A 15095-nucleotide genomic window follows, 5' to 3' on the forward strand; every position below is an offset into this window, starting at 1 on the left:
TCGGCCATTTAAAACAGACAACACACACACACACACACACACACAGACACACACACAGACACACACACACACACAGATGCATATTGTTTGCCATTAGGTTTTGGAAACTGCCAGACCGGTTCTTTTTTAGTGTTTTAAATCTTTACCACTCCCTCTCTCTCTCACACACGCACACACACACACACACACATACACACACACTCTCTCACACACACACACACACACACACACACACACACACACACACACAGATGCACACACACGATCCCTTCCCAGTTTTGATAAATAATACATTTTGTGTGTGTTTCCAAGAGTGCATACGCTTACAGCTAATTGTGTGTGTCTACAATATCTGTGTATGTTTTTTTTTTTACAATATGAGTTCCTGTGTGTGTGTGTGTGTGTGTGTGTGTGTGTGTGTGTGTGTGTGGTCCATTCATTGGGGAGACAGCATGTTTAGTAATTCATCCCTCCACCCCCATTAGAGGCGTTTTAACAGCTCTGTCTCCCTCCGGCCGGGCGGAGTGACAGCAGCACTGAGTTAATGTGAAACACCCTTGTTTTCTATCCACTAATCATTATTGCAGTGTGACTGGCTTTACATTACAATACTGCAGTTCACAATAACAGTGTGAGTGAACTGATGGGCAGGGAGAAGGAGAAGGGACAGGGGGATGGAGAGGAAAAGAAACAGAAAAAGGGAAGAAGAGATAGAAAGAAAGGGATTGGAGAGAGAATGGGAATAACAAAGGTGGTAAATGGAGACAGATGGGGGATGAGAGAGCGGGGTGTGGACGGGCTTCTCTGCAAGTAATTACAACCAGCAGCATTTTGGATGGTGCTGTTGTTCCTTTCTAGCCACAATTAGCACACAATTATTTTCTGCCACTTGCCAACTCCATACCTGCCAGAGGGAAGAATGTAGTTAGACACTGTTAGCTTGAATTGTCGCTCGGTATTACTAGCTTTAATGATAGAAAGGTAATATTAGCTTTAATGATAGAAAGGTATTATTAGCTTAAATGATAGAAAGGTAATATTAGCTTAAATGATAGAAAGGTATTACTAGCTTAAATGATAGAAAGGTAATATTAGCTTAAATGATAGAAAGGTATTATTAGCTTAAATGATAGAAAGGTAATATTAGCTTAAATGATAGAAAGGTATTATTAGCTTAAATGATAGAAAGGTATTATTATCTTACATGATAGAAAGGTATTATTAGCTTAAATGATAGAAAGGTATTACTAGCTTTAATGATAGAAAGGTATTATTAGCTTTAATGATAGAAAGGTAATATTAGCTTAAATGATAGAAAGGTATTATTAGCTTAAATGATAGAAAGGTAATATTAGCTTTAATGATAGAAAGGTATTATTAGCTTAAATGATAGAAAGGTAATATTAGCTTAAATGATAGAAAGGTATTATTAGCTTGAATGATGGAATTGTAATTTACCTTGAATTCTAGCTCGGTATTATTAGCTTGAATGATAGCAAAGTAATATTAGCTTGAATGCTTACTAGTATTAGCAGCTATTTTTCATACCAAGGACCGCAAATTCAGTCCACATTGGAGCCACGGACCCCCATTTGATGTGATTTTGTCTCTCGGACCCAAATCTGAGAATATTTTTATTGTTAGATATGATTTTGTCCAGAATCCCATGACTGTCTGTATTGCAGGTAGAGAGATAACAGAGAAACTATGATCAGAACAGTCATTCTTCTACGTTCTCTAACTGTGTTCACTTCTTGTAAATGAAATAATGCTGAAGTTTAACAATTCATCAGTTTTCTGGGGACCCCCTGGAACCTCCTCAAGTACCCCTGGTGGTCCCCGGACCCCACGTTGAGAACCACTGCTTTAATGCATTGTGTGTGTCTCTATCCAAAGCACTGGATGATATTTACTCCACAGCGCCCTCTAGCCTCGGTGCAGAGTTACACTGACAACCTAATCTGTAGTAATAATGCATGGCACAGCAGCGAGGCGATGTTAGCTTGAATGATAGCTAGCCGGTGGACCAGGCCAGGTGTGTGTGTGTGTGTGTGTGTGTGTGTGTGTGTGTGTGTGTGTCTGTTGGGGACCTGAATGAGCTGTAGTGTTGGGAGATTGCAGGGTAGCTAAGTGTGAAATTAAGGAAGGTGTGTGTGTACTCAGGCGTTGGACATGTAATAGGGCGATGGCTCACAGGCCCTTCATCACACACACACACACACACACACACACACACACACACACACACACACACACAGGTATAATCGGGTCCTAGGCCTCCTTAGCTGTGTATTGGGTATTCTCAGCCCATTTGGAAAACTGCCACTTCTCCTCTCACTCAATATCAGACACTAATGTCAGCACTGTCTACTGCAAATGATGTCTCTCTCTCTCTCTCTCTCTCTCTCTCTCTCTCTCTCTCTCTCTCTCTCTCTCTCTCTCTCTCTGTCTCTCTCTCTCCCTCTCTCTCTCTCTCTCTCTCTGTCTCTCTCTCTCCCTCTCTCTCACCCCATTTCTGTAAAGATGGAAAATTGTTGCAGTCAGAAATGGAGCAGCAGGCTGTATCAGCGGCGACCCGCATCAGAATCAAGAGACAATAGAGGATGAGAGACAGACTGATGTACTGTAGATGAGACAGAGAGAGAGAGAGAGAAACAGAGAGAAACAGAGAGAGAGAGAGAGAGAGAGAGAACAATAATTAGCCTTGGAGACTCCTGGCTGACCAAGAGACACAATACACCTGCACCTGGGACACACACACACACACACACACACAGACACACAGAAAGGCACACCATCTCAGGTCTATTAGGAGAGAGAGAGAGAAAGAGAGAGAGAGAGAGAGAGAGAGGGTTTGATAGAAATGGATAAAGAGAAAGGGAGATAACGATTTGGAGAGAGAATATAGACAGAGGAAGACTGAGATGAAACTACTGTGCTGAATAGAAACATCTATTTGAAGTATTGGGATTGCACTCTATGGCTTCAAATAGCCTTTCTGTATTGGTGTGTGTGTGTGTGTGTGGTTGGGGGGGGGGGGGGGGGGGGATACACAGTGTCCAGTCTGAGCCCACTGGCCTTTTTTTTTTTTTTTTTTTTTTACAAATGAGGGTTTTTTTTTTTTTTTTTTCAGCCTTCTACATTCATATAATATAAAATACAACATAAAATTGCTGCATTTAAACTAAACAAAACAAAACAAAAAAACAACAAGAATGCTCCTCCTGTTTTAACAAATGGTAATCTAAACAAAATGGAGTATATTAATTGCAACAGATACAAAATATAACAAGTATTTAGAAGAAAAATAATATGTTAAAAAAAAATTCTACAAGCTCAGAAGCTGCATTGTCCACAAAAATTAGTCATTCACTCGATCATCTGTTAAATCTAACAAATTAAGTTTTTTTTTTCCAAGATGCAATATATGTTTTGGAAAAAAAACAAAACCCTTTGGTTCATATTTAAGAAGCCCGTCCTTTAACAAGCCAGTCCCGCTCAAATTACACTGATTGGTCTAAAGGGGGCGCTGTCTTTTGCTTTTACATGATATCAGATAATAAAACTGCTCTGATTGTGACAAACCTGAAGGGACGATGCACTTTGGCTCTCTGTTCTGGAGTAAAAAAAAAAACCCAACACTGGCCTGATGGGACGCTGTAATTAAAGTCTCATCACTTTTACTTCCTGGAACACAGAGTCTCTTTCATGGTGACATCACACTGCACCAGGAGGAGGGAATATAAACCTCTAACCAACAAAACCATCAGATTTTTGAACAGTCCCGCCCCTCCGCCCCTCCCATCAGATAAAACTGCCTTTACCTCCCTGACTCATATTCCATTGGTTTAGACTTTTGAATGATCCCTCACTGTGTTATGTCCCGGAAACAAGGGAATACATCAAATCCAGGAAGTAAAGATGCTGTTTCATGGGGTCTTTAAGGTTCAAAATGTCAAACTATGAAAGTAACCGCCGCACCTCCGGTCTGATTCTGATGAAACTCGGAGGGACGATGCATCTCGGTCCCGATTGGTCCCAGCCGTGCCCGCGTCACCGGTGGCGCGGACGACATTTTACGTTTACGTGTCTCTCTGTCTTCCAGGAGCCTTGGACCGCTGCGTGATGGGAATAACGGCGGTGGAGATCCTGAACGCCTGCGACGAGCTGGCCCCGGCCATGGTGGACGCTCTGAGCCACCCGGCCGTCAACCTGAAGCAGGCCATGTCCCGCCGCAGCCTGGCCGCTCTGAAGAACATGGCCCAGCACAAGCTGCAGACGCTGGCCACCAACCTGCTGGCTGCAGACAACGCCGACAAGGTAGAGACAGCAGCAGCTCTCAGATCAGCACTGTACAGCAGTGATTCTCAACCTATTTTCATATCGAGGATCCCAAATTTAGTCCACATTAGGGCCACGGACCCCCATTTGATGATCCAAATTTGAGAATATTTTTATTGTTAGATCTGATTTTGTCCAGAATCCTATGACTATCTGTATTGTAGGCAGAGAGAGAACAGTGAAAGTGATCAAAATAGTCATTCTTCTACATTAAATGGTGTTAACTAAATGAAATAATGGTTTAAAAAAAGTTTAACAATTCATCAATTTGCTGGGGACCCCCTGGAACCCCCTCAAGGACCCCTGGTGGTCCCCGGACCCCACGTTGAGAACCACTGCTGTACAGTTCAGGTCAGATACCGCCTACTGAGCTGCTGGATGTAGGAAACGCTGACAGTGTAAACGGTTCAGTTCAGTTCAGTTCAGTTCAGTTCAGTTCAGTTTATTCACAATTATACAACAGGTAGTTCCGACCAAGCAATCTGATTGGTCAACTAGACATTTAGAACGTGATCAAATAACAGTGATACAGAGATAACACTAGAACATTTTTTTTATTTTGAGAACGAATTGCCCCACAATATGAATACATTTTGTTTATATCTTCTATTTTATTGGTAACTGTTGTATAATCGCAATATTACACGAGACACAGGACAATTTTACACGAGACCGCATCACTGTCGTGCCAGTAATGACAGTAAAGCTCACCCTCTCGTGTAATGCTTAAATCAGTTAAAATACAATCATATGAGATATAACATAATCATCAAGTACAATCATATGAGACATAATGGAGATATGTGAAATGGGACACCCTGATAAGCTATCTGAAGCTTGAGAACAGGGACCCAGACACTAAGCAGATAGTATTTAAAATATATGTTTACTAACACGTCTAGATTTGAAAAAGTGCATGTATTATACAGTAACATTTACAACCTACAAAACACATAAGACTAACCTAAGACCCTAAAAAGTACTACTAAATGATCCTAAGACATTTATTCCATCAGTCTAAACATTGATTAAATAGGTAAGATACAATAAGTAGAGACATATGGCAAGTGGAAATAACAGAACAATTTGAATGGATTTCAGAGTAGAGTAACTAGTTTATTAGTCCCCAGCCGTTCAGGGTATTCAAACTTAAACATATTTTAGCCTTAAACTCTTTTTGAAAACAGACACAGATAATGACATTTTTATAGTGTTATCAAGCTCATTCCACACCGCTGGACCTCTGCTAACCACACTAAAGCTTGTACATTTAAGTTTACGTTTCTTACCCTTTATAAGATGCTTTTTTCTAGTCTTATATGTATGCGAGGGAAGGTAAGTCGGAATAAAGTCACAAAGTCTGTCGTTGAGCATATATGCAACATTATACATTATATAAGCATTGTGAAAGATATTACATTCAGTAAGCTTCAGAAGACTGTAGCTGTGGAAAAGAGGGTCAGTGGGAGCATTTACCTTGGACCATGATATGGCACGTATAACTTTCTTCTGTAAAATCTGTAGTTTCTCAAGATAACTAGGAAAAGTATTGCACCATATAACATTACAGTAATTTATATAACGGGGCGGGGCTAAGGGTGGATGGGATTGTTTAAATGGAATTTTGTGAATTTATCTCTGCAAGTATATCTGCTTTTAAATTCCTAATAAAAACACAGTTAAATAAAAACATTCAAGGAAGAATTGAGGATAGGTTTATTGGACACAGCCAGCCAATCAGTGGATTAGATTTTGGTGGTGATCTCTGATTTCCACCATTAGATGATTTCCGTTGTTTAGCCGTAACTATGATGCTGCGTTCAGGTGCTGCTGGGAAAGTCCGACATCCGGGACCTCTAAGCGCTGCATTCATGTGCTGTTTTCTCAGAAAATCAAAACCAGAAGACAAACAATGAACAAACATAAACTTCTTTAAATAAATAAAGTTTATTATTTTAATCTTTATATGCCGCTACAGCACAATTTCAGGAAAATCTTCCTTTGTAAGACTTGTGAAGTGAGCAATGACAGCACCTGTGTGTGTGTGTGTGTGTGTGTGTGTGTGTGTGTGTGTGTGTCTCCACTCTCTCCTCTCTCTAGTGTTTATTGCACCTCTCCCTCTCTCCTCTATCTCCTCCTCCTCTCTCATATTCTATATTTTCTTCTCTCTTTCTCCAACTCTTTGTCTCATTCCATCAAAAAACAGAGAGAGAGAGGCAGAATAGCTTTTACACACACACACACACACACGCACACACACACATGCACACACACACACACACACACACACATACACACACGCACACACGCACACACGCACACACGCACACACACACACACACACACACACACACACACACACACACACACACTCACACTGGTCATCTAGGTCAGATAGTTGTCCGAAGTCTCAGACCAATTAAAACTCTGCTGGAGACGAACCAAAGGTCAACGCTACAGCCACTCTGTGTGTGTGTGTGTGTGTGTGTGTGTGTGTGTGTGTGTGTGTGTGTGTGTGTGTGTGTGTGTGTGTGTGTGTGTGTGTGTGGGTGTGTGTGTGTGTGTGTGTGTGTGTGTGTGTGTGTGTGTGTGTGTGTGTGTGTGTGTGTGTGTGTGTGTGTGTGCGCTCAGCACACCACTAGTCTCTCCCAGGGAAGGATGAACTATCTTAAATGTCAAAACGATAAAAAAAAAGAAGTGCAGTATGGCTTTCTTTTAGCTTTATTCCACTGCAGAGAGTCCAGGTTTAAAGGAGAAATCAACTCAAATACAACTTAACGCCGTAACTCACTGGTCTTTTTTTTTTCTTTCCCTGAACTGATCACTAGTGACCGACGTATCTGAACCAATCACTACAGATTGACGTATCTGAACCAATCAGTAGAAACTGACGTATCTAAACCAATCACTAGAGATTGACGTATCTGAACCAATCAGTAGAAACTGACGTATCTAAACCAATCACTAGAGATTGACGTATCTGAACCAATCAGTAGAAACTGACGTATCTAAACCAATCAGTAGAGATTGACGTATCTGAACCAATCAGTAGAGACTGACGTATCTAAACCAATCAGTAGAGATTGACGTATCTGAACCAATCAGTAGAGACTGACGTATCTGAACCAATCACTAGAGACTGACGTATCCGGCCGCCAGCGTATTTACTAACTTAACCAAGAATGTCGTCCATTTTGACATTTTGTCCTTGCAAAGACAATCTGTTGGTTAAGGAGATGATTTTAACAAATATTATTCTGCTGAAACGCCAATGAAAAACCGTTGCACAAACGGATCAAACTGTAGTCCCGCCCACAAAGGCTCTGATTGGCTCGATTGTTTCTCTGAGCGAGAACAAGCCGTTGACGAGGGAAACTCTCTGAATCGCAAGAGTCACGAAGAGTGGAGGGAGGAGACTCAGGAGTCTGAACCAGACCAGTCTGTCAGGCGGGACGGGCCAGTGGTGGTCAGGTGGTCCGGTGGCCTGAGAGACCCAGCTGTAACCGGACAGTCACAGGTTCGATCCCTGCAAGTCGGCATGTCCATCAACACACGTTACCTGAGTGGAAGACACTGGACCCTCTGCCTGTTCACTCACTGGGAATCACTAATAAGAGAGTCAGATAAATGATAGATTGAGAGTCAGATAAAAAGCTGGTGATATTTTTGAGAATGGCCCCTTTTTTATTTATTTGTTTCATTTTGCATGTCTCGATGCCGAAAAGGCTTTTGATAGCGTGAATTGGAACTTCCTGTATCTAGTATTAGAGCTGTTCGGACTCAACAAAGACTCAATTAAATGCATTAAAACTATCTATCAAAATCCTACAGCTAGAATAAAAAATAATGGTAGTCTAACAGAAAGAATAATGCTGAAGAGGGGCACCCGTAAAGGATGTTGCTTGCCCCCCCTCCTCTTTGCCCTATACATTGAGCCCTTAGCACAGGCTATACGACAGAGTGAAGAAGTAAAAGGAATTAATATCAAGGGACAGAAACACACAATCAGCTTATTTGAGGATGATATCATAATATACCTGGAGAGCCCCAATACAAGCTTTACCCAGCTGATGCACCTTATAAACATGTATGGTGGTCACCCAGGATACAAAGTAAATGTGAATAAAACACGGATTTTGGCCTTTAACTATACTCCATCCCAAGAAATTCAGAGAACTTTCCAATTGAAATGGGATTCAAAAACTATAAAATATCTTGGTGTGACTTTAACAAAACAACTAACTCATCTTTATAAAACAAACTGTAATCAGATTCATTTTCAGATTAGCAGAGACATTGAGAGATGGTCAGCCTTGTCATTAGACTTAAGCTCAAGAATTGAAGTAATCAAAATGAACATTTTCCCTAGGTTGTTTTCAAATTTGTCCTATTTCATTATATATCAAGGTAAAGAATTAGAGTTCATGTTTATTTTCTCACAGGGAAAATTGTTGTGCAGTCAGTCATAAACACTCACAAGACAATATATACTGTATATAAGTGCATTTACAGAACATAAAAAATAGAAAGAAAAAATATTAAATAACAAGATGTGTTTCTATAAATTGCAAGTGAATAAGTAAAAACACTACAGTGGAGAAGTAAGAACATTCCAGTCGATCCAAAAAGATGAAAAACTGTCTATTCAAGTCTTGAATTCAGTGAATTTTATCTTCCACAGTTAATAACAGTAGAGTATTTGCATGTCAGTTGTATTTTATTTAATTGAGAAAGTCTCCTGCAGTTGAATGATCAGGATTCATTACTGCAATCACAGTATGTGGCAGAATACTCCGGGTTATGGTTTTATCCGTAGTCTTGTATGTGTTTCCCCTCAGAGGATCATGGGTTCACTTGTTAGGCCAAATGGTCTGAGTCAAACCCCACCCACCTGGGCCTCCCAGCACAGTAAAACCAACGCTATGAATTATTTAGTGTTTGACCGTCGTCTGGTTAGCTGCTGCTACAGTTACAATTTTACAGTTTCATGTTGAAGCCGTTCAGCTGACTCTCTGATCTGTTCACTCCTTCCTTCCTCCCTTCCCTCCATCCTTCCTTCTATCCTTCCTTCCTCCCTTCCCTCCATCCTTCCTTCTATCCTTCTTTCCATCCTTCCTTCCTTCCCCATCCATCCTTCCCCCAGTACCCAGGCGGTTTTGTCTGGCAGTAGTTCAGTTTTCTTTTCCTTTTCTCAGTGTGTGTGTGTGTGTGTGTGTTTGTGTTTCAGTGTGTGTGTATGTGTGTGCAGGGATCTGTGTGTGTGTGTGTGTGTGTGTGTATGTTGTTGTGGGTGTCTCCTTGGGTTTTCCTCTATAACTGCCCATAATCACAGCTGTCCTTTTCTGAAAAGGCCAACACAACAGCTGCAATTTCTCCTCTTTTCCTCTCTCCCTCTCTCCCTCCCTCCCTCCCTCCCTCCCTTCCTTCCTTCTCTTCCTGTCATAAATACTTGACTGTGGTCAAATAGTCTCTCTCTCTCTCTCTCTCTCTCTCTCTGTTTTTTTCCCTCACACCTCTGTCATTTTTCTCTCTCTAATATCTACTCAAATAATGGGTCAAAACCACCCACTATTCCCTGTGAGGGTGTGTATGTGTGTGTGTGTGTGTGTGTGTGTGTGTGTGTGTGTGTGTGTGCCCCCCCACTGTGTGTAATGACAGATAATGACCGTGAAATGTCAGACAATCAACCCAAACATTACACCTACCTAACTACAAGGCTTTATCTGTGTGTGTGTGTGTGTGTGTGTGTGTGTGTGTGTGTGTCCCTTTAAGGACTAATGTTTGTCCTTTTGTGTTTGTTGCCAATACATGCTGTTGTTTTGATATCTGTGTGTGTGTGTTTGTGTGTGTGTGTGTGTGTATGTGAGGAAGTCGATGTGTGTCTTGTTTCTGCACCTTTGGATTTGTCCTTGGGAGTATTGCTGAACCGGTCGAACTATGAAAGTGTGTGTGTGTGTGTGTGTGTGTGTGTGTGTGTGAGAAAACTTTTAGCAGCCCACTATGATATTCAGACTCCAACATGAGAAATCCATCATTTGATTAAAGAGACACAAAACCTTACACCTAATGATGGTACTGTGTAAAACTAGAGCCGGGTGATAATTCAGTATTCTGGTTTCTGGTCTTTCAGTGAATCTTATGGTGATGATGTGCTGATTAAACATTAATTTAAAAACTGTGACAAAATTAGGTTTGGTGGGAATATTATTTGAAAATGGCAGTTGGGATGAACATTAATTTGAGCCATATGTGAGCCATATCATGATATATATCAATCAGGAATTTTTTTTTATGATTATTGTGATATTGATTTGAGCCGTATCGCCCAGCCCGTTAGAAGTCTGTATGTGGTTTTTCTACCTGAAGAAGCGGAGTTGACGTAATAAGAAGACTTTGACAGGTTGGATCCTATAGATTCTGGAAATATTGAATGATCAGATTCAGGTCATGAGTTTTGTTTCCCAAACTGATTACTTTAAACTGTGGTGGAGGACGGTGGTTTGTCTCGACACATTTGTTTGTTTGTTTGTTAGTTTATTTATGAGGACAACACGCATTAATCAACATTTCTGTAAATGTGCCAGTGTTAGCCAGCTGGCTAATTTTCAACTGCAGTCCTTTTGGCGAGATGTTTTCAAACCTATAAAGTGATAAAATGTACAGAACGAAGACAACAAGACGCCATAGAGACAACAACAGCAACAAAACAAGAAGTAGATCTGCAACGATTAATCGATTAATTGATTAGTTGTCAACTATTAAATTAATCGCCAACTATTTTGATAATCAATTAATCGGTTTGAGTAATTTTTTAAGAAAAATAAGTGAAAATTCTCTGATTCCAGCTTCTTGAATGTGAATATTTTCTGGTTTCTTTCCTCCTCTATGACAGTAAACTGAATATCTTTGGGTTGTGGACAAAACAAGACATTTGAGGACGTCATCTTGGGCTTTGGGAAACACTGATCCACATTTTTCACCATTTTCTGACATTTTATAGACCAAACAACTAATCGATTAATCGAGGAAATAATCGACAGATTAATCGACAATGAAAATAATCGTTAGTTGCAGCCCTACTCTCAAGACAGAACAGAAGCCATGCAGAGCAACAGGAAACAGCAAAACATCAGCACAACAATACAGCAACAACAAACACCATTTCGGCACATATAGCCGTGCAAGCAACGAAGCAACAACACACAGCCGAGCAATACTGACCACAACCAACTAAGCCATGCAAAGCTGGCCGCCTGGCAACGGGCAAAGCAGCAGGTTGGCCAGTAATAACAACGATAATAATAAAATGAGCAATGTCCTATGTAGATTAGAAATGTTGACATGTCTGACTTTTCAAAAGCCAGGCCTTGAGACTTTGTGTGAAGCTGTGGTCGGAGGTACAGTTTCTTATTTCAGTTGGTAAGGTGTTCCACAGTTTCAGCCAGGAAGACTGAAATGTTCTCGTTCTCAAGCCGGAAAAGCAGAAGCCAAAGCAGGTTTATATTCCGGTGATATTTCACCTGTGCTCTGATCAGCTCACTGCTCTGCTGTGGGAGAATATGGTGGTGGTTGTTGTTGTTGTTGTTGTTGTTGTTGTTGTAGTTCCTGCTGGTGTCCAGTAGAGGCCGATAGAGCTCACAGAGTACTGAACACTCCTTTAAGTCCTGGGTTGGAAAAATCAAGCTTTTACACACCAGATACTCTAAAACAGTGGTTCTCAACGTGGGGTCCAGGGACCACCAGGGGTCCTTGAGGGGGTTCCAGGGGGTCCCCAGAAAATTGATGAATTGTTAAACTTCACCATTATTTCATTTACAAGAATTTAACACAATTAGAGAATGTAGAAGAATGACTGTTTTGATCATAGTGTCTCTGTTATCTCTCTACCTACAATACACATAGTCATGTAATTTTGGACAAAATCATATCTGACAATACAACAATTCTCAGATTTGGTTCCAAGAGACAAATTCTCATCAAATGGGGGTCCATCTAATGTGGACTAAATTAGGGATCCTTGATATGAAAAAGGTTGAGAATCCCTGCTGTAAAAGAACTGAATGATGAACCTCATGCTGTGATTTCTCCTAAATAGATATTCATGATTTGGAATTCATCTTTATGAAATACTGACTTTAACATTTTTGTTGCTCATGTGATTGATCTTACTTCTTAGTAAAATGATGAAGAGACAGTGTTGTGTATATAGGTATGTTTTTGTATATGTGATTACTTGACATCAGTGTGTGCGTGCATGCATATACGTACGTGTGTGTGTGTGTGTGTGTGTGTGTGTGTGTGTGTGTGTTGGACTCCAGTGTTGTTTGCCTGAAGGGCCCTGCAGGACGGCGACCTTTAGACTGACACCTCTACCTACTGCCCAGGAGCTATAGGACACTGTGTGTGTGTGTGTGTGTGTGTGTGTGTGAACCCACCCACCAACAAAATAAAAAAGACAGAAGAGAAAAACAGAGAGGGAATTAAATTGAAAGGTCAGTTTATTTTCACAGATAGCAGATTGTGGGCGAAGGAATTATGACTAAAATGACGATTATTATGTTTTTGAAACCTGTTCATCTACAGGCAGCAGCGGCTGATAAATCCCTAAATCTACGAGCCACTGTCACTGTTTATCAGCCAATGAGATGTTTAGAGTAGAATAGGACTCTAATGATGGTTGGTTAAAGTAGAGGAGACTAACTTACCACTATTTGCCTGATGGCTGTCATTTCCCTGCCTGGTAACTCCCATTTCCAATATGATTACATGTATTTGTTGGTGTGTTTGTTCAGTCTCACATATCATGTAACATCAGGTTAATAACTGTTAATTCATATCATTTAATTCCCTAATATATAACTGCAGGACAAAGCATCAGTCGAGTGTTTTCCCATCACAGGCTCTTTGTCTTTCTCTGCTGGTGATGTGGCTCTCCGCCTGTGGATGGCAGTGTTGATCCACCAGTAGAACACACACACACACACACACACACACACACACACACACACACACACACACACACACACACACACACACACACACACACACACACACACACACAGAGAGAGAAACATACACACACGTTCACCATTTACACGAAAATCCTAATATTGATGACAGTGTATTTAAAAGCTTTTTTGCTTCAACTTGGGGACATTCATACATGCTAACATCTGATACTGCAAACACACACACACACACACACACACACACACACACACACACACATAGATACACACATGCACTCACACACACACACATATACACACGTACACACAGAGAAACACACACACACACACACACACAGGAACATGGGACATGGTACAAATGTGGTTACATATGTTACACCTTACATTTGATATTGCTGGCAGGTACCACACACACACACACACACACACACACACACACACACACACACACACACACACACACACACACACACACACACACACAGTACCAGTGTATATCCACCCTTAGGGGAAGGCTTTCCTGATAGACCTGAGATGGTGTGCCTTTCTCTGTGTGTGTGTGTGTGTGTGTCCCAGGTGCAGGTGTATTGTGTCTCTTGGTCAGCCAGGAGTCTCCAAGGCTAATTATTGTTTTCTCTCTCTCTCTCTCTCTCTCTCTCTCTCTCTCTCTCTCTCTCTCTCTCTCTCTCTCTCTCTCTCTCTCTCTCTCTCTCTCTCTCTCTCTCTCTCTCTCTCTCTCTCTCTCTCTCTCTCTCTCTCTCTCTCTCTCTCTCTCTCTCTCTCTCTCTCTCTCTCTCTCTCTCTCTCTCTGTCTTTGTTTTTCTGTTCCGTCCCTTGATAGCAAGACTGTGGCCATTCAATCTATACGTTGTTAATGTTTTCCTTTTTCGAAATAGTTTTATATTTGTAAGATATTTTGCCCATGCGATATCTCCATTAAGAGTTCCATAACATCGTCCACAGTCTCAGCCTCTGAATGCTCGGCCTGCATCATGTGACTGAAGCTGAAGTTGAGGAGGAGAAGCAGAGAAACCTGACAGAGAGTCTGAGGAGGAGAACGGACCGGCTGTTAGAGAGGAAAACCCTGAAAACTGAAAGTGGATCATCGTCTCATCTGGAGACTCTTTGGTTTGAAACGACAACAACAGATTCTGGACAGTTTGTCTTCAGACTGGAGCTGAGTGACAAAGGAATAAAGTAGAAATTATTTATGATTTCAATTTTGTAAATAAGAGCCACAATAAGAGTAAGAGTGAAAACAAGACAAATCCTGCGCTGAAACAAGTGAAAATTAGAAAATGTATGTAAAGGTGCAAAAGTGCAATAAAATGATTTTGTTTACAGAAACTGAGATGATCATGATCAATAATCACAATATTTAGCAAACTAATCAGGATTATCGTTTTTGCCTTAATCATGCAGCCCTACAGTGAGAGTTACAGCCATAACACGGTGGGCAGTATGGTCTGACATGTATAAAAAATGTACACAGTTTTGGATGGTAATCACAGTATCACAGTTTATTTGTTTTTCTGGTTATTTTGAAAAATATCAAGTACAAGAACCCTGGAGGAAGGCCTGGTAATAAACGACAGTGAAACCTCCCAGTCCAATAGAAAGAGCCAGATCTTCATCGCTCCTCATCCTCTCTCCTCATCTTGGGAAGGCGACGTCGATGTTCGTCTAGTTTAGTCTCAGACGGTTTCTTTCCCTCCGATTCATCTGTTTCTTTTTCCCTGATGCAGTTTGAGTTTCTCTTCTCTCTGTCTCTTCAGTCATGGTGGC

General features: G+C 41.0%; 1 protein-coding gene across 1 annotated transcript in view; it reads left to right on the forward strand.

The window, feature by feature from the left end:
• The window catches only part of LOC139639604 (WD repeat-containing protein 7-like), a gene marked incomplete at its 5' end in the record, with an annotated part of 41482 nt that extends 26893 nt beyond the window's left edge, over nt 1-14589 (forward strand). Inside the window, 2 exon segments of the mRNA XM_071513739.1 lie at nt 4106-4320; nt 14274-14589. Coding sequence (XP_071369840.1) covers nt 4106-4320; nt 14274-14312 — 254 coding nt within the window.
• Nucleotides 14590-15095: the final 506 nt, after the last annotated feature.

Source organism: Centroberyx affinis, unplaced genomic scaffold (genome assembly GCF_046629955.1).
Source record: "Centroberyx affinis isolate AG114_WGS23_722 - 3 ecotype Tasmania unplaced genomic scaffold, CSIRO-AGI_Caff_v1 ptg007454l_1, whole genome shotgun sequence".
Lineage (NCBI taxonomy): Eukaryota > Metazoa > Chordata > Actinopteri > Beryciformes > Berycidae > Centroberyx > Centroberyx affinis.